General features: G+C 31.8%; 1 protein-coding gene and 1 pseudogene across 3 annotated transcripts; one reads left to right on the top strand and one right to left on the bottom strand.

The window, feature by feature from the left end:
* Positions 1 to 453: 453 nt before the first annotated feature.
* Positions 454 to 1,649, top strand: LOC148598009 (uncharacterized; annotated as a pseudogene).
* A 2,690-nt stretch (positions 1,650 to 4,339) lies between these two features.
* Positions 4,340 to 20,516, bottom strand: LOC148598010 (F-box only protein 16-like). 3 transcript variants are annotated; one of them, XM_088561064.1, is made up of 9 exons: positions 20,315 to 20,516; positions 16,952 to 16,987; positions 15,566 to 15,772; positions 14,813 to 14,977; positions 13,081 to 13,158; positions 9,937 to 10,112; positions 9,099 to 9,213; positions 8,151 to 8,340; positions 4,340 to 7,401 (listed from the first exon to the last, which is right to left on the bottom strand). In XM_088561064.1, the coding sequence occupies exons 1-9, from the start codon at positions 20,384 to 20,386 to the stop codon at positions 7,340 to 7,342; spliced, it is 1,101 nt and encodes a 366-aa protein (XP_088417190.1). In that variant the 5' UTR covers positions 20,387 to 20,516; the 3' UTR covers positions 4,340 to 7,339. The 3 variants fall into 3 exon arrangements, with proteins under 3 accessions (XP_088417190.1, XP_088417191.1, XP_088417192.1); XM_088561065.1 differs by lacking the exon at positions 13,081 to 13,158 and adding an exon at positions 12,354 to 12,374 and having other exon boundaries at positions 20,315 to 20,515; XM_088561066.1 differs by lacking the exon at positions 13,081 to 13,158 and having other exon boundaries at positions 20,315 to 20,515.
* Between the last annotated feature and the right edge of the window lie 208 nt (positions 20,517 to 20,724).

Below are 20,724 nucleotides of genomic sequence, written 5' to 3' on the forward strand. Positions count from 1 at the left end.
GGAAAGGCGGCGTGAAAGCCATCATTGGTAAATTTTAGCCATAGAAATGCACAAATTAACAAAAAGGGTTCAACTTTTGTTTCATTATAGATTTCAAAAAGGCATATGATTCCATAGATGGATCATTATTGTTTAATAAATTAAATAATTTGGGTTTAAGTACTAAGTTTATGTTTGTGTGTTGTATTCGTTTGAATGGCAATACTTCGGATTGGTTTAATATAAAGACTGGTTTGAAGCAGGGTTGTGTTTTGTCAACTGTAATGTTTAATATTTTCATTAATAATTTATTTACTTATGTAAAAGAATTAGATAATGGTATAGATACTGACGGTCAAAAGGTTGCTATTTTGTTATATGCAGATGACTTAATTCTTATGTCAGAAAATGGAGAAGATATGCAAGAACTGCTAGATATTTTTAGTGTATGGTGTAATAATAATTGCTTGAATATTAATCTTAATAAATCCAAAATGATTCAATTTAGAAACCAATCAATACCAAGATCTGAATGTACTTTTCAGATCAATGGTGAAAATATAAAATATGTATCAAGTTATCAATATTTGGGACTGGTTTTAAATGATTTTTTTAGATTATAATGGAATGGCCAAAGCAGTGGCTAAATCTGCCAGTCGAGCACTAGGTTTACTTATTGTAAAATGTAAATCTTATGGCGGTTTCCAACACGATATTCTCAATAAACTATTTGACACTTTAGTTTGGCCAGTAATTAATTATGACTCAGCAATTTGGGACACGAAAGAGTTCTCCTGTATTTTAGCAGTTCAGAACCGACCCATGAGATTTTATATGGTGGTTGGAAAATACACCCCTAATAATGCAGTAGCTGGTGATATGGGTTGGAAACCCTTATACGTTCGACAATGGGTTAACGTTTTTAGACACTGGTCTAGATGTAGTGAAATGGATGTAGATAGAATAAATTATAAAGTTTTTAAGTGGTCTATTAGAAAAGGCAGTTATAAAATTAAAAACTGGAGTTACGGAGTTATGGAAATGTTAAAATTTTATAATAAGGAACAATTTTGTAATATGATAGTAAATATACTTGATAAGAGTACCATTTGTCATTTAGAGGAAAAAATGTTTGATAAATATAAAACTGACTGGTGTAAAAGGATGAGTCAATATGGTCAAGATGATAAATTTAGAACATATAAATTGTTTAAATTTTCATATTTTACTGAACAATATTTGTTGCAAAATATACCTTTACGTTATCGTAGTGCATTTGCAAAATTTAGATGTGGTGTAGCACCTTTAAAGATTGAAACTGGTCGTTATGAAAAGTTAGCATTAAACGAACTGTCTCAGCTGTAATGATATAGAGGATGAAAACCATGTATTATTAGCATGCCCATTGTATGATGATCTAAGACAGTCATTATTTTTAGATATTATTAATAATAATGAATTTTTTTTTGTCATTGTCTGTTGATGATAAATTTACATTTTTATGTAACAATGAAAATGTATGTAGCTTAGTTGCCAAAACCTGCCATAGTATTTTACAGAGAAAAAATTGTATTTTATATCATTCAACTATGATACTTTTTATAAATCGTACCCTTTTTCAACTGTATTTAAGATGTATATATTACTATGTTCTCAATAGTCTCTCATAATTCTTTTTAAAATGTCTCATGCATTTTAATTTGTATGTTTTATCTCTTATTGTTATCATGTTTTATATCGATGTTTGTGGTGAGACTTGATTAAACTATTGAATCCAACCACAGGAATAGGGTATGTAAGTCTCGTTCTAGTTTCAGTTTTCCTTCCGGAATTTTAGATGTAGAACGTATTGAAATCCGAAGGCCGATCTGCATTTTATTGTTCACTTTCGGGAAATGAAAACGCTGTATGACTATGCAAAATCTGTTATTTCCATGCTTTTCTTAACATCTTTATTCAGTAGAACTAGATATTTGTCATTTTTATCAGTATTTTTTTCACAAAAATATATTTTGCTTCTAACATTGAACTCAAAGCTATGTTAATGACGAATCTCTATGCATTTGAATGGGAGATGAGGACCCCTTCTCGTGAAATCACGGAGTCACGTGACAAGACTTACATACCCTATTGCCAGCCAAGGCGAACTAGAACTTAATTTGATTACTGAAGAAAATAATTTCTGATTATCAAAACAAATATTATGCATTACGTGATTATATTGGTAAAATATGATTGACGTGTGAATACTTAGTCTAACTAAAGACCTGTCTGACTGACATGTTCATCCCGGCGGGGTTGTTGTCTCTTTGACATATATACACAGTATACCTATTCTCGTTATATTTTACCTTTCAGAGGAAGCATGCATTGTCGTTCTTCAAGTTATGGCATCCCCCCTTTTATTGGAAAGTTTGTCATTTTCATGTGTAAAATTGACAAAAAATGGCAAATAATGTCCGAGCACCCCCTTTTTCTGTGAAACCTCGGATGGCACCCCACCCTTTTCAAAGTGTCTGGATTCGGCCCTGTTGATTGTATCTAACATTCATGCATGGTATACTTTTGAATTTATATCTTTTACGGTTTTGGTTGTTAGAGATTGTGGTTTTAGTTTGAATTTATAGATTGCAGTTTGAGATTAGATTGCGGATCCACACTGAGTTAAAATTGTGGTTCCACTTTGAGTTTATACTGTTGTTTCAGTATGAATCAAGGTGGCTGTTACTCACCGAGTTAAGATTGTGGTTTCAGTATGAATTTAGACTGCAAATCCACTTTGAGTTAAAATTGTAGTTCCACTTTGAGTTTATATTGTTTCAGTATGAATCAAGGTGGCGGTTACTCACTGAGTTATAGTTGTGGTTCCACTTTGAGGTTATATTGTTGTTTCAGTATGAATTAAGATTGTGGTTTCAATATGAGTATGAATTTAGACTGCGGTACGTTCCACTTTGAGTTTAGATTATGGATTCAGTAGATTCAGTATGAGTTTAGATAGCGGTTTCAGTTTGAGTTAGATTGCGGCTTCAGTTTGAGTTTAGATAGCGGTTTCAGCATGAATGTAGATTGCTGATAGCTAAATTACCCGTTACAAAACATACGTTTGATTAAAACGTGGCTTGCAAGCTTTATGAGATCAGTACGACACGTAAATAGTTCTTAGTTCTTGAATCGGAAAAAAGTTCCTTATTGTGCATAAATTTTGAACATCCAATAAAAAGTCCACGGTTCTTTGTTACTTTGAAGACTCTAACAGAACTAGTTCACCCTTAACAAAAGAGTTACTATATATCAATAATATTTCATAACATGAAAACACAAACAGAATGGTGCCCGACTTTCCCCCCAATAATAAACGTTGAAATTCAATAAATGAACAAAAGTCACGCTGTTAATCAGCTGTTTCTTTAGAATTACAAGTAATTCACACAAAAGAGAAGGCAATTCTAATGCTTATACTACAGTTGTTGTCCAACAAAAAAAGTAAACGATACATGGAACATCTCGGAAGTCGTATTTATTCCCGACAAAATGTAAGGCTAAAGTACGGCATAGGTGCGAGACCCATAAGGATAGTCGAGGATGTTATAAGCATCCCCTCGTTAATTTGTAATACCGAGTACGTAGGTAAGCATGTCACCCTGCTCGAACACTTCATTCACACTCCCAGTCCTTACTAAATTTAGACACAACGAACCGCGGGCATATCAAACTCCGCGGCTCAGCATTCGCTGTGTCGCTCCGGTTCGTTGTATTAGGATATACCAGACGTGGTTTATAGTTGGCTGAGAAGCATTGACTACCAATTTTTAAAACTCAGCCAGGGATAGTAAGCTAGTGCTCCTGATGTCGTGCCTAAGCTATTTAATCAAGGAAGGGAGACGCACATGGACCCCGAACTTGGGTCAACTTGAAAACCAATCCCAAAATTCCACATCAAAGATACACCGACTCGGCATTTCAAAGTACCGCTAGAAGTAAAGATCGGCTTCTGAATGTTGATTCAGCTAAAATAAGACCAGCACCAAACTAGCAAACTTAATTGCCATTTTGCTGGAACCAGCCAGATTTGACCATGGAGAGTATTTTGCAGGTTCGCAAAATGTTCAAAATGGCATAACTCGAAAAACATTTTTTGATTTTGCTGTTAATTGAACTTATCCTGTATCTTATGGTACATGTACTAAACAACCGTGCAAATTATAAGAAAAAAAGGATTCATCTGAAGTTTTCACCGGGAAACAGTTGAGGGATGGACACACGTGGATTGGCATGCACCTTTATGGAGGGTATCATATAATACCTAGCCACTTTCGTTCCTAAAACCTATGGTGATTGAGAGGAGGACCATTCAGAATGAGTACTAGTACATTTTTTTATTTTAACTATAAAATTTCACTTCTTCTAATATATCACAGATAGTACAATACAACATATATGGAAAGAACTATTGTTTGTGGGATACCAAAATTTTGTGGTGTTTATTATTTCGTCAATTCACAAATTCAAAGAAATGTATAATTTCCATTAAAAGCAGTAATGAAATCTGTAATTGAAAATTCCATGAACATATGAAAAATTGACAAACCATGAAAATTTGGTACCCACAAATAAATGTACCTTCACAATGATACAAAATAAAAAATATCAATAAATATTCTAAAATTGGCTACAAGTCCCTAGGATCATATTAAACTGGACATTTCCTGAAATGTACTTTTATTTTAGACATTTTCTTGATCTGAGTGTCTACTGCTTCAGAATATTGTTCTCTACTCAAAATATCAAAGTTTTCGGACACTAAGGGCATAAATACAATCTTGCCTAATTTAGAAATTAAGTACAACTTTTTGCAAGGATCAGAAATATAGAAAAATCCCAAACATGCATGTCAAAAACCTAACAATATGACAATATGATTTTACTTAAAAGAGTATTGTCCAATTTTAGAAATTTTCCATTAGATTTTTAAAAAAACTGAGGTTTTTGACAAGAGTTATCTGACCTTGAAATTGCATGTCAATATTTTCACTCATTTTACTGTGATATGGAAAATCTTGTCTTTATTCCTTGATGTTGATGATAGAAGAACTAAAAATACACTGTCAAAGTGACAAGTTTTTTTCATACCATGTTTTACCTACTACCTGATTCTTACAAAGGCTGACACTGAAATACACTGTATTTTAAAAATAGGTCAAGAAGTAAGTTTTAAACTAATATCAATTCCTACATTTGCTAGTTGAAAGTACAATGTAGCTCTACAAATGACAATGTTATTCTGTAACTATGAAAATTGAATGTGTTAAGTAAAAATTGATTTCTAAAGGTATCTTTTTGCCATATAAATGGAAGCATAATGAATATTTAATACTCTATTCATATTTGGTAATAAAACCTACAATACCACAGTACAATATTGAATTAAAATGGAAAAAAAAATTTCAACAGAATAGCTATAAGGCTTAAAAGCACTGTAACTATCAAGTATCCCTGTGTAAAAGCATTAAGTACCATTCTGTGTAAGAATCAGGCAATGGGTAGCACATCATAATTTTCTGTTTGGTCTTTTTTGCCTTTAATATATTCAATACATCTAAAACAGAATCTGAACAGATATTTAAATTTATCCTGAAGCATATGTGACATAGATATTTTTTGACTGCTTATATAAGGAAAAAGGGTGGGAAAATTTTCCAACCATTTTTCTATAGTGCATTTTTAACTAAATTTGACCTATCAATATTTTTAAAAGGCAAACTTTACAAACACTTTGACAGTAATTTCTTGAGGTTATGAGGTATAAATACTTGAATAATGCAATAAAATCTCTGTGTATATTTTCTTCATATGCCACACTGTATACATATTTTGCCTGATTCTTAGACGGAGGAGTACTTAATTACAAAACAAATGTATTGGAATGTAAACAAAGCAAAGATAAAAAAAATCAAAAAACGAATACAACTTTGTAGTAATTACATCATATTTATATTACACCATTTATTATGTTGTTGAAATTACATGTTATGGGGCATTTATTGACGCTCGTTATGAACATGCAAATTTAATACCAAGTAGCACAAATGTTGCAATATGTACTTATTGAACATAGCAAAGTGTAAAAAATGAGGTATTTATACTTTATACAGTGAAAAATGTTTAAACAAAATCCTGACTTAATTGATGCCCATTACAAACCAAATTTCGTCTTAAGTCCTTTTGTATCGATTTCAATACATATCTCAATAGTGGATCCAAAATCACCTAAGAGAGCCCACAAAAAAAATCCCTGATAAACATATCTGAATGCATGCATTTACACACAAAAATATGCTATTTTCATCAATTTTGCAAATTGATAAGAGGGTCAGGTCCCCTATGGCCACCTAGGTCACCCCATGAGTATTGAGCCAGTATAGAACTTTCATCTCCATAATCAGTCCTAAAGAGGTTCTGTTTAGACAAATTTTACAGTACTTCAACATGTAGTATACCATCACTGATTGAATACATTTAATAATACAGTGAAACCCACCTAAACCAAACTCTAAATAAACCAAAAACCTGTCTGTACCAGACACTTCCTTTGAAGTCCCTTAATAAGAGTTTAAATGTTCTCAAACCTGTGTAAACCAAACAACTGTCTGAACCAATCAAATTTTTCAGTCTAAAAGAGATTCATCTTAGACAGATTTCACTGTATGTATCACATTGTTTGGAAGTTACCAGGATGTCACTCACTTTGCATCAAAAGGATTTTCAGGCTTAAAATATTGATCTTTAAACAAAATTCCCTGCGTTGTTATAGACAAAAGCATTGCATTTACTTTACTAAAATGTTCTATATTGACCTGCCTAAATAAAAAATTTAAACAAATAGGGCCAACTTCAAGTTATCTTATCCAGCCCTTTTCTGGATGATCTTAAACGGGATGCCTAACATCTGTAAAATTTTCTTCTTGAAATTTTATCCAGTGTTTTACAAAAAGAAGCAAACTATATAATTTTAAAATGTTTCATGGGAGTAATTTCAATGAACATATAGTAGCTTCACCATAAATTATGATCACTAAGATGCTTTAAGTTTGATATCAGAATGTCACAAAATAAAACGCTTTGCTGATTTTTACAGAGTTATTTCCCTTAGATGTTGTGTACCGACTTTAATGAAAATGACCTTAGAAATAAGAAAATGTAATTTAAATGGTTTAAATAAAATAATTGTTGAATATAAATGTACATGTTTAAAACTCCCATTTTCTTTTTTCCCATACCATAAATACAACAATGAATGACATGATCTGGTGATTTGGAATGACTTGAGTTTGAGTCCAGACTATCAAAGACCACATTATCAATCAGAGTCTGTAGTGCTATCTGGTACCTTCCATGGTGTCTCTGGGAAAAGTCTGGCAGCTGAAAAAAACACAATTATAAGTTAATGAAACCCAAATAGTAATAATTAATGACAATGCATTGTATATGCACTACACTTTTTCTTCAATTTCAGCTCAATTTTTGCACCTCCTGACAGGTATGAGAAAAAGAGTTCTCCTTTTTAGGGACATTATATTTCCACCAAGAAAGATGACTGGTTGAGTTCCATTGCAACATAAGCTAACTAAGTTGCTTTATGATGTTATGCACAAAGACCACAACTATTTTTAACTTTGCAAAGATAAAATAATGATGAAAAAAAAGGCAATGGCAAAATGTTCAAAATGCCCAAACTCAATAACAACAGTTTGGATTTTGCTGAAAATGGAACTTAGCCTGTATTTTATGGTACTTAACTGTGCAAAGTCCAAAAAGAATTTACTGATTTGTTGTCATCTAGAAACTGTTGAGGAAGGGACAGACGGAAGGCTGGACACACAACTTCAAGGTGGGTATCACATAATACCTGGCCACTTCGTGTGGGAGAGAAACCCCCTTTATATATTTTTGGATTAGTCTCAGAGTAGCAATGACTAGACAATGTTCACATGTTTTTGTTCATCTGGATTGGAATCCCTGTTTTATTATATTTTTTTTAAATTTTGTATTCACCTCTGAATAATGACAGAAAAAACAGTAATCATGTTCTTTTATCAATGGTAAAAACACCAAAATTTAGTATACTATGATAAAAAAAACTGTCACAGTAATTAAAATAGAAAACTTACTAGGTGGGTCTCTCTCAGATCTAGCTGTTGGTGGCTGTGATATCTTTTGTGTAGGGTTAACATGACCATGCTGCATTTTAGTCTTTGTCAAATTTTTATCAAACGATACATTGATATTCTGTGTCTGGTGATCTTCCTTAGCCCACGTAGGTCTTTCTGTAGTCATTGCCTCCATAGAATACATCAGTCGCTGGAAAGTAAAAAAACAAAAAGTTATGAATTATTGGTAGTGTACCAGTAAGTTATTGTCAGAAGTGTACCTGTAAGAGTCTGCACACTTTGTCGGTACTGTCAGTCCTGATTGACAAAATTTTAACACTGTCTGTTCAGGATTGGCAATATTTGTGATATTTGCAACAAAGATGCTAGATGGAAATAACAGGATTTTTTGAAGGATCACCTAGGAAATATTTGTTTTTTTTTTTTTTGGCAAACTCTTGATCTGCTTACCCCAAAACTCCAACAGCGTACTATTTTGATTATAATCAGTTACATCTGCTTATAATATTCATGAAATTAGTGGTAACCTACTATTTTGGAGAGAGTTATATGCAGTGAATATCTGTATAAGTTACAGAAAATCAGAAAAATATTGACATTTCTGCTTAGGTCAAAATGAAGAATATCCTAGATTCTTACCTCCTTTCTCCCCCCCCATCCCCCCCCCAAAAAAAAAGATTTAGATTTTGTGTCTAATTTAGGTCAATTTCTTTAAGACTGACAGCATATTCACAAAAATTGATAAAATAAAAAAAAAATAAATTAAAATAAGCCTGCCTGTCCAAAATTTCACACAAAGTTTGAAGAGAATCTAGGATCTTTTTTTTGTGGCCTAAGTATTTTCGGAAAATGTTTCTTACAGACATAGACTGAGACTTTCGTGTTTGGTTGGGTAATGATTTACAGACATAGACTGAGACTTTCATGCTTGGTTATGTAATGACTTACAGACATAGACTGAGACTTTCGTGCTTGGTTGAGTATATTTTGTCCAGTTTTCACTTTACTTCTGGCATTCTGGTTAATATAGTCTGAGTGGGGTCCATAAACCTTTCTCTGCCGTCTGAAAATATGGATAAAAAATTCAGTGAAAGAGAATTGTATGAGATTACAAGTAAATTAGGAAAAAATAAGAATACAAGAAAATAAGAATAACTATGAGCAAAGCTCATTGTATGTAGGTAATTATCTCTCTGCTCTCCATTCCAGAAACCACAAAAGTCATTCAGGTGGTTATATAAAACAGACAGCAATAATGGCATAATTTGATGAAGAACGTATGGAAGTTTCTTAGAATTCTATTCAGTGGTTTCAGAGGAGTTGCAGATTAGATGGTGGTTTCTTCTTGATTGACAAGACAAAGTCCACATTTTGCATCAGGAAACCGCAGCAACCACTCAGACTGAAATAGGAGTTGCACAATGCATCATCTGATGAAAAGTGTGTGCTAATTTCATTGAATTTCATTCTGCTGTTTGTGAAAAGTTGTTAATTTAAACTGGGGATAGCTAGACAAATGGATGGACAGCAGGATCACGATATATACCTCTTGCTTTTGAATGGGATAACTTTCTAAGTTCTATTTTAATTTTATGACATTGAAAACTAATGACTTAGATATTCATAATAATTATATGCAAAGTTTGATTGAAATTTGTTTGAGGATGCTAAATCTAGTCTTACAGATGGAAATAAGGGTGCTTTCCACGGAAACACCAGAACATTGTTTAATTAAACTTTTAGTAACCATGGAAACATCATTAAATCATGTCATGGATTAATTTACCTTTTTGAAACATCAGCGACAACATCGTCATTCTCTAGAACATTATATCTCCATGTATCTTTTGGTACTGGGTCAGACCCTCGCCATGGAGTTTGCGTTTTTGGCTTTCCTTTAGAATGTTTCATAGCACGTTCTTGTTTTATTCTTAATCTTTCTAGTTCAAGTAAAGCTTCATGCTAGAAAAGAGTAATGATTAATTTGTATGCACATGAATTTCTATATACAATAGTGTCTGTGCTATTTCTTTTCTTTCTTTTCCAAGGGCTCATTTGATTTAGCTGTTCAAAACAAAACTCCAGCTCAGCACAAATATTAGTTCTTCTCATGAGGTAAAAGACAAAACAAAAAATAAAGTAATGATGAAAAATAACAAGAAAAGAAAGAAAGGAAAAAGAAAGTGAATAAGATTGAATGTTGTAAAAAATCACAAAAAAACATTTGTTGCATTTATTTCATACAAACTTTCTAAAATTTAAATTTTCTATATCTGAGGCAAAAAAAGTTCTTTTTTAAAAAAATAAATCAGATTAATTGATCGATTGTGGTTAAACATCCTATGGCAATCATTGAATGCATTTTAGGACAAGGAAGTATTTAAGATGCTATCTAACAAAAGCAACAACCTGCACGTTAAAAGCTTAACTCTACACATCTACTATTCCATGATTTCATATTTTCCGAAAGGAATGTAAATATGGCCTAAAAATATACACCTGCGATTCCACCATCCCTACCAACCCAAATTTTTTGTGACTAAACAAAAGTTTCTTTTTGCCATTTTTTGCCAAGCACTATTAAAGTCTACAACACAAACCAGCCAAATACTCTGGAAAAATAAAAGAAGTCCTGCTTACCTACAGATCTTAGTTTTTCAGAGCAGAAACACAGGTGTTTTTTTTCTTGGCCTAATACTGTCTTAAAAATAGCTCAAAAAGTATTACATTTAGTTACATGTATCTTACAGTTCATGTACTTATCTATGTACATGTATCTAGTATTCAAACTTTATGAAATAACCAACACCACAGTGGCACAAATACATGTAGTACATGTACATGTACGTTATAAAGCCTTTAAACAAGTTAGTACAATAGTCCCTTTTCCAAATTAGTTCTATTTTAGTTACTACTGTTTCCATTAAAAGCGATATTTTAGAAGTACTGGAATTTGTTTTAAAATATTAGGTATTCTAGATAATAATCTAATTTCAGAAGTAACATGCCTTTTGATTGGATAAAAAATTTTGTCCATCATCCAACAGACCAAATATGACTGTGATGTCATCAACCTTATTAAATGATTAACTCTGGGATTTTTGCTATTAAAATCAAAATTATAAGGAGTGGCTGTTAATTTTTTTCACTCTCTGAAATAACCTCAATGCCCATGGTGCACATTTGAAAATAAGCCGCTATGCAGGTTTTTAGTGTGAACCATGAGACTGAGGTTATTTCCTCATAGACCAAAAAAGAAATAAAAAATAAACAAATAAACAGTCATTCCTTAAATAATCGATTATTCTTTTTTCCCTGTAAGATATGTATTTTAAGATGTAAAACATGCATATACATGTATTTTCAGATCTACTGAATTGTACATCTATGTGTACTCCCAATTTCACTACACCATACACAATAATAGCACTATTTATTCAAACAATACAGAAATCTAATCTGCACATGCATACATTTCAATGACCTACTGACAAATATTACATGCATGCATGACAAATGCAGGTACAGTTTTGCTAACTTAATGTGTTGCCAAAATTCTGCCCTTAAAACACTCCTGATGGGACATTCTAAATAACCCATTACAAAGTATCAGAAAAATTATTTCATTTCCCCATTGTTAGATATATTTGCTGTTCCATATTACATTATATGGACTGCCTTGCTTTCAAATTAAGGAGGTAGACCTAGGGTAAGGGATACAACTCTTACAAACCATTGGAATGTTTGTATTCAGCATTTTACATCAATCTCATGTCAGCACCACAGTAACTTTGACTGATTTCATTCTGTTTCAAATGAAAGCTTGAAAGGTTTTGGTGTATTGAATATGATACAAACATATCACCGATTTCAAGAGTTACTGTATACCCTAGGTCTACCTCCTTAAGAACATGTTTTCTATCAAAAAATGAAATATGATTTTTCTCTTTCCTTACACAATAACACTCAAGAGTAAACTACATTTGAAAAATATAATATAACAAATAGTTCAGACTGGTTCACTTAACCATTTTGGTACACCATCCAGTCCATTAATTGTCATATGAATCTCAGTACCATGAACAATTTGCTTTATAACATAGAATTTTTTTTTCAATTAAATCAACTTGATACACAGACAATATGTTAAAAAGCACTTCCAAGTTATAGCTACAAGTACCCTAGCAATCTACACCAACTGACCTTTTTGTACTCATAGTCCAGCTATGAACAATCAAGACAAACAGTTAGAAATAATTTTATAATGTACATTGTATTAATTAAGTATCAGTCTTCATAAAAATCAGGCAGGATGTGATTCATGCATGACAAAATAGTCAAAAAATTTCTATATAAGAACACTTAGATCACATAAAAATTAAAGAGTTTGTAATTGGTTTGTTGCACTTTTGAGATAAAATTTATATAGATTATGTATGAAATTGGTTCATTTTTTGTACATTGCAAGAGTTATTGTTCTTGATTTGGTTGATTTCATTGGGAGATGAATGCATGGTATTCTCAAATATCTTACAAGTATTACAGAGACACTTAAGTTTATGTAAAACTATAGCATATGTAGACCTCTCTGCTCTCCCCCCAAAAAACCCATTTTTTGGCACCATGAATCACCTCTGCCAATCATAATTGGTAGTGTCTGATTTTTTTATGGAATGGTACTTGAAGCAAAAACCTATCATCCTATCATACAAAGTCATACATGTATAAAAATTTATACGACTTTTCAAACAATTTCTCTATAAACTAAACATGCAAATTTAACAACTAGTTTTCACATGCAACTCAAATTAACCAATCATAATTCATATTTCATGTGTAAGTCTATAAAAGCAAAGCCCTGCTGTTATAATATGTACACTGTAGCAAACAGAGAAAATTTTAAAATCATGCGATTTATCAAAAGAGTTACTTCATCATTGAAAAGAACTTTCTTTCTTCTGCTGTTGTTGGGGCTTAGTATGAGGTCTTTATATTCAAAAACAAGTTTCTGCAAGTTCAAATAAAATGTGTTATATTGTTTCGGAATGTTTGTGATCTAGCAAATCTACTGTTACATGTGTACAAGGTATAATTATATAATGAAGTGAAAGTAAAACAATAAAAGAGTAGGTAGCTCTCCAGCTATGAATCATGCAAAATGTGATTCATGGATTAAAAGCCTACATATTTTTATTTTTGATATTTTGTTTGAATTGCCATTGTAAACAGAAATAAACATTCAGTTTTTCATATAACCCTTGTTCTTATTAGATAAAAATTATATAGAATGCACTGTAGATTTCAAAATTAAGGGAGATAACTCTGTAAATGACACTCAAATACAATAGAATCTATTTCATTTTCATTGTTGATTATCTCTTAAGAACAGGCAGATTTGAAAGAATAATTACACATTTAATCATATAGACCTATAAAGCAACTTAATAACAAAAATAAAAATATGTAGCCTTTTTTGAGGTGTATCACATTTTGTATAATTTGCATGATTCTTACAAAGACTGCTACTTAAATTACAAAATTTATATATTAGGCAGACCAAGAATAAGGATCAGGAGGGAGTATTCTAAGGGTTGGAACCCACCAGAGATGAATCCAGACACTTTGAAAAGAAGGGGTGCCAGGACATTATTTACCATTATTTTGTCAATTTTACACATAAAAATGACAAATTAAAAAGGAGGGGTGCCAACTCCCCTGCACTCCCTGGTTCTGTCAATGCCCAATTTTTGTCGGAAAATTTGGTAAATTTCATTCTTAATAAGATAAAAGTTAGCAAATAACAATTTGAATCCCAATCTATTTTTATAAATTATTGATCCAACCCCGTTTCTGTCACAACAGCCCTTCCTTGTCTATTATCAATTTCACTGATGAATTATTGTTCATTTTTTAGCTAAAAATAACAAGCAAACAAACAAACACACAAAAAAAAAAAAAAAAAAAAAACATATTCCTCCAAGGACACTTTTCCCCTGGATATAGACAATGCTAAAAGCACTCTCATCACTTTTTGAGTGCTATAGGATAGTAAAAATGCCTCCCTTATATATTAGATTTCATAAAAATGTTCCTGAGAACCCAGATTTAACTTGGAATGGCCTATTATTTGAACTGCTACTTCTTTGAGTAAAGGCTTCATCATTAAAACATTGATTTGTGCAGACCAGGTTGAAAAGAAAAAAAAAGGTGAACAAACTTGTCTTCTATATTCAATTTCCTATTCATGACAGCTAGTTAAACTAAAATTAAAAGAAAAACTTAATTGAACCAACAACTATACCAATGCTATATTTTGTATAATTTTTCATGGAACTTACAAAAAAATATGAAATTAATAATATCTTTTCATAGGCATTTATTAATTTCAACAAAATTGCATTGAACACTCACAATCCACAGTTGAAAAAAATATCAGCTCCAGGAAATATTAAAATGGAATTGAAAAAAGGGGAGAAACATTGACATTTGTACCTATTAATGTAAAAAAAAATACCAAGCACCACAGAACTTGGGCTTATCCTAAAAAAATAAATAGAGCTTAATGATGTCACAAACAGTTAGGACTATTCTCAGACTTTTTCTTTGTATTTTTTTCAAGTTTATGAACCCCACTTTCACTTCAAAAGAAAACTAGCAGCTACCTTAGGTCTTAACACCTGTAGACTTTTGATATTCTCTATATAATTTCTCTTCCAGACTCCAGTTTCATATGGACTGGGAGTAAATGGTAGAGTCCATCCTAGACGGAGACATTTGGGCATCCAAAGCTGGTCTGATTCTGTCAGGAACTTCCAATACCAACATACCTAAATAATAACAATTTTTTTCTGGTTTATCATATTTTACTTCTACAGTGTAGATCTACATGTGCATTCCATTATTATGAAAACAGGTAAATTACCGGTATGAAAAATTAAATTGGTTTATTTACAACAAATGACCCACACTTCTATATTGTGCAGATTTTTTAGAGGTTATCTGGACAAAATGTTCTGGATTTTAGTAGGGCACAGTTGCACATCCAACTTAAACATGTTTTTAACAGTCTGTAGTGCTCTTCTCTTTCCAAAGTGTAGTGGTGGTTCATATTCCCCTGTCTATAGGCCAGTATATGAAATTAAATCAAAAGTGATTTTATCAGAACTTTTAAAAATAAAGTAATGTGACAGCTAATAGTCACAGAAGGTGTACTATCAAGGTGGAAGGCTGCTTCTCATTTGGCTTTATGTGCAAATTAAAGAAGAGCTTATAAAGTCTGTACCTTAATACAGAGATGATTTTACAGTAAAAGAAAACGTAACGGTAAAATATCCAGATTTGAAATAGGGGAATACCGCTAAAAAGCAGAAAAAATCATACATTTTGTATCTGTTAACAAAGGACAAAATTCTTACCCTTGAGCAACGACACAAACTCCTTGGGTCTAAAAATGAGAAAAGGTAGACACAAAGAACTTTAGGTAGCACCCTAGTAAAGTCTTCTTGTTTCATAGGAACTTTTTCATTGACTAGTATTTGGGCAAACTGTAACTGTTTTAGCTTGGATCCATGTACCAGATCTTCTATAATTCTCTTTCTCTGCTCATCTGACCACTTTTCATACTGTTGGAAAGGTAAATAAAGGCAAGAAAAATTAACTTTTTGTACAAAACATGGTATACACATGTATGTATTGAAATATTTTTCACTTTAAAAGTTTCAACTGCAGTAAGAAAATATTAAAAAGATATTTACAGTCCCTGAACTGACCAGGCGACTTTTACGAATAAATGATGGCTGACTTAATGATCGCTATGGATCAATAACTGATGACTGATCTGATCGGTAAAATGATGGCTCATCAGTTCATGTAAATTTAACAAATTCAATATACCACCATATCAAATTTACTTTAAATTTAAGATATTAAATTCACATATTGTGTTTCGTTTAAAATAAAACAAATGTAAAACAGAAGTAATTAATTGATGTTTAAATCTATAACATTATGTAAATACATGTATGTGAAAAAATTGACAAATGAAACAATGGAATCCGTAACATAAATTGACCACTTTGTGGTCGCACGATGGTATCACTAGTTTAATGGATAAGTTTGACCGTTCAATGTCTGATCTGAAACTGATCGGTGACTGATTACCAATCACAATTTTAGTTACACATATCGGTTCAGGTACTGTATAAATATATACAGATATTTATTCAAATGATCTTATGGTACATGCATTTTTGTACATTCGGTACATGTTATTTGATGTTTACCTTAAACAGCTTAAAAATGGGAAAAAATGCAGTTGACTCCTTCTGAAAGTAGCAAATTTTAGCAACTTGTGTAATGTTCAATCAACATGTGTACTTAAGTACCAGTCCACATAAAATTCAGACAGTGTAAAATATTTTACGTTGTTTATGATATGATAAAGATAATTCATTAGGTACCAGTCCACATAAAATTCAGACACTACCAATGGTAAAGTGATTCATGGTGTAGAAAAACCCACCAAACAAACGATGATTTTCCGTTTACATATGATATACATTTTTATTTTCACATTAAAATAATTATTTTTGTATTCAGATCTGCACTTTTGAGAAAATCATACATTTATCTCCCATTAAAACCAACCAAAAGTTTAACAACGAAATGAAAAACTTAGACTGGTTATGTGATCAGTAACTGTTTCTGCACAAGAAAAAAAATTGAATCTGGTGAGTTTCTGACATGCATGAATCACCTTCCGTCCATACATGTACATTTGAACGTGTAAACAAAGAACCTACCCATTTCTTCAAGAGTCCTCTCCTCTCTTCAAATATCTGAAAAAGAGAAATAGATACAGTGTACATATAAAAAAATCCATTTCACTTATTATTCTCATGTCTTTAAGTAGCACTCCACATAAGAATCATGTAAAATGTGATTCATGGTTGGAAAGCCTACATATTTTTATTTTGGACATTTTGTTTAAAATGTCATATTAAACAGAGAGTAACATGTGGGTTTTCATACAACCCATGTTCACAGGAGATAAAAATTATATAGAATGCACTGTAGATTTCAAATTTAAGGGAGATAACTCTGTAAATGACACTCAAATACAATAGAATCTATTGGATTTTCAATGTTGATTATCTCCTGAGAGCAGAAAGATCTGAACAAATAATTACACATTGCATAATATACACCCATAAAACAACTCAATAAAAAAAATAAAAATATGTAACCTTTTTGGGGTGTATCACATTTTTCAGATTTCGCTTGATTCTTACAAAGACAGCTAGTTAATAATTTTGGTTTAGAGCATGTATTTTGGTTATTGAAGTCTCATCAGTAACACTCTATGCCAAAATGTTTTAGGTTAATGCTTTATTTGATGTTTTCTGGGGAATACACTTTTCTCTTTTATTGACACTAAGCTTGTCGTAAAAGGCGACTAAATAGTGCTCAGAACCTTGGCCGGGGGCTAGGCGCTCTGCCCACAGAGCAACTGGAATGTGTGCCCCAGGTGGTGGAATGGGGTACCCCTGGCATGTTACATGCTGGGGTTGTCAGGCTATAATAAAATTTCCAAATATCCAATATCTTTACATATTCTTTACAGACATCAAGGAGTTTGAAATATACTATAAAAATCCTTGCATACATTATTTTAATGAACAAATAATGAATTATTAATTTGTGAGTGTAGCTATATATATCTATAAAAAATCGTCATTCTAATTCTCTTACACCAATGATTTTTTTAATATAGAAATGAAATTCTATGAAAATACCTATTTCACTCCTTCGAGCTTTGGATATTTGGAAATTTTAATTCTGGTATTAGTTATAAAAAAATTATAAAAATCCTCCATTCTTCAAAAATATTACATATAGTATTTTGTCAAATATTTGGGTGAGTTTATTATATTAAATTGGTTATTAATTTTCGAAGGTAAAGAAGAAGTGAAAGTTGTTTTGCTAAACATCAAAATTATGTCATAATCAAATGATACCGTCTTACAATGTATAATGAAATTAGGTGTACAAGTGAAAATACAGTGTTATACCTTCTGGTTATGTAAATTATAATTCCTGTTCTAAAAAGTAAGGTGATATGCTGGTACATTTTTTTGCTTTCAATCCTTTTAATTATTACAAAGACAATTTTATTTTGAACAAGCATTCTGACAGTATTGCTGACGCAATACAGTCTCCCCTTTCGGCCTTTGAACTCATTGCCATTATGAGATTTTTTTTTTTACAACTAACAATGGAAGGTGTTATTTTTTAACAATCAAGAGAAAATAACTCTTGAACAGCAAAAGCAAATTCCATCAAAATCAAACCTGAGCTTCATTTTACAGTAGATAATAACATTTTTGCATTACAGAATTCATAAAGACATTCTCTTTCTATCACCTGGAAAGTTGAAAAAAACTTTGTTATTATGAATTAAAGGGCAAATAACTCCAGAATGACAGCAGCAATTTGCATCAAAATGATGAAACATAAAATTTTATGTAATTTTCTATGTCAAAGGGCCATAAGTTCCATATAAACCATTTTGCCGCAATAATATTTAAATTTAATTTGTAACTTGTCATGATAAGACTATATACCAAATATGAAATCAATTGGATGAGGCATTACAAAAAAAAAGTCCAGAAAACATAAAATTTCATGAAATTTTCTATGTCCATAACTTCTTTAAAAATCGTTCAATGGTAACGTCTTTCGAATTTAACTTGTAACTTGTCATGATAAGACTATATACCAAATATGAAATAAATAGGATGAGGCATTACAAAAAAGGTCAGGAAAACCAAGTGTGACTGATGGACTGACAGACTGACTGACGGACAGACGGACGAAGTGCAAACCTAAGTCCCCTTCGGCATTTGCCAAAAGGGGACAATAAGTGATCTTACTGTTTTAATAATGAAATGGTGTAATATTTTTCATTGAAATAAAATTTATGAAAAGAACAAAGTATTTTCACTCAATATATTAAAGGTAGCAAGGATTTTTATTATCTAAAAAATATCAGTGGAGAAAGAAAAATGCATGTTTGTAATAATTACTATAATTTTTAGACACTAGACAATAAAATCTTAGACACATGGAATGGTATGATGATAGTCTAAGCAAGGGAGGGTGTTCTATTTTTTTAATTCGAGTACATGTAGACATAGACATTAAATACTTACTACTGACAGATTTTTTCCTGATAACTTGTTGCCAGACAAAATTAATATGGAATACATTTAATTTTTTCTGTGTTCTAAATTGTGGAAACTCGATAAATTTGACAACCATACCAGTATTTCATCAAGTTTTGCAGTGCTAGTGGGTAAAGCTACCATGAAAATAGCAACAATATTTTTTTTATTTTAGTTTGTATGAGAACAAATCTATGTAGAACCAATTACAGTCCCATATGTACCAAATTGATTTCATGGCAGCGAATTTTGAAATAAATGCGATCCTACATGTTTCTGTAAATAAATGTATTTAAAATTATAGTATATATCTTTTTGTGTAAAATAAAGAGGTGAGGTGTCAAAATGCAACAAGTACTTATTATTTCCGAATTTTACTGACACTTCCAAACACAGTTGCCCCCCGCAGGCAGCGATTTTTTGACAAGGGGTTGGTCTAGAAAAAGCTGACAGAAGCTCTTCTGTGTGATATTTTGGCTTTTTATTCCTATATTTTAATAATAAAATGAACAGAGATTCGCAGCATATCAGTTAATTTTGCCGATGTAATTGATGAAGAGTCGATTTTTCAGTGCATGTTTTGGCAGTGAAAAATATGGCCATTCTGGGGTCATGTGTCACGTGACTTTTGCAGACTGGCATCGCCATTTTATTGACTTTGCTTTTCGGCTGTTTTATTGCTTCTTGGCACTTATTAGTGAGACCGGACAACATCAATAGTCTTGACAAATTCTCTAATTTGTGGATTATTACTATTAGCATGAAACAGTGTTTTATGGTATAACATTAACTAGACCCGTAATGAGTAAATACAATAAAAATGTAATAGAACTGTTCATGTACAAATTAATGTTAAAATGTTTGCAAAGGATTGTACATGTTGTAGACGTACATGTACATGTACAAATGTCTCGTACATGTATGTTGACACATAAATTTTACCTTGTTGTTCGTTTCTCCATTACTGAGAGGTGTCCATGCACTTTTGATTCTATTTTTAGCAATTTGTGACATCTTTCACGAGTGAAGAAACTGATGATCTCTATTCAAATGAGCCTAACTGTTGGTTTTTTAACAGTCATTCATGTCCAAACATTCCCATTTAGCCGCCATATTGATGCCACCGACGTTACCATGTCGAACTTTACCGAACATATATTTATGGAGAAATAAAAGTAAGGGATTAAATAGACATTTTAATTTTTTAATTGACGCAATAACATCCAATTTAAAAGAGTAATTTAATTAATAAGCAGGTGCCCGTTAATTTTAATTGGATCGTCGTTTCTTATGCGCTTGTGAAGACAGATTGGATTTAAATGGCATTAGAGCGCAGATTTGACATCGATTCG

This window comes from Perna viridis, chromosome 14 (assembly GCF_037379345.1).
Source record: "Perna viridis isolate PV_CMFRI_1.1 ecotype Kerala chromosome 14, ASM3737934v1, whole genome shotgun sequence".
Lineage (NCBI taxonomy): Eukaryota > Metazoa > Mollusca > Bivalvia > Mytilida > Mytilidae > Perna > Perna viridis.

Excerpts from the sequence above, each read along its gene's own strand:
- LOC148598010 (XM_088561064.1), bottom strand. The coding sequence starts at position 20,386 with ATGTCACAAATTGCTAAAAATAGAATCAAAAGTGCATGGACACCTCTC. Across the intron at positions 16,988-20,314 it reads ATGGAGAAACGAACAACAAG|ATATTTGAAGAGAGGAGAGG; the intron begins GTAAAATTTATG and ends TCTCTTTTTCAG. Across the intron at positions 9,214-9,936 it reads GTCGCTGATGTTTCAAAAAG|ACGGCAGAGAAAGGTTTATG; the intron begins GTAAATTAATCC and ends CCATATTTTCAG.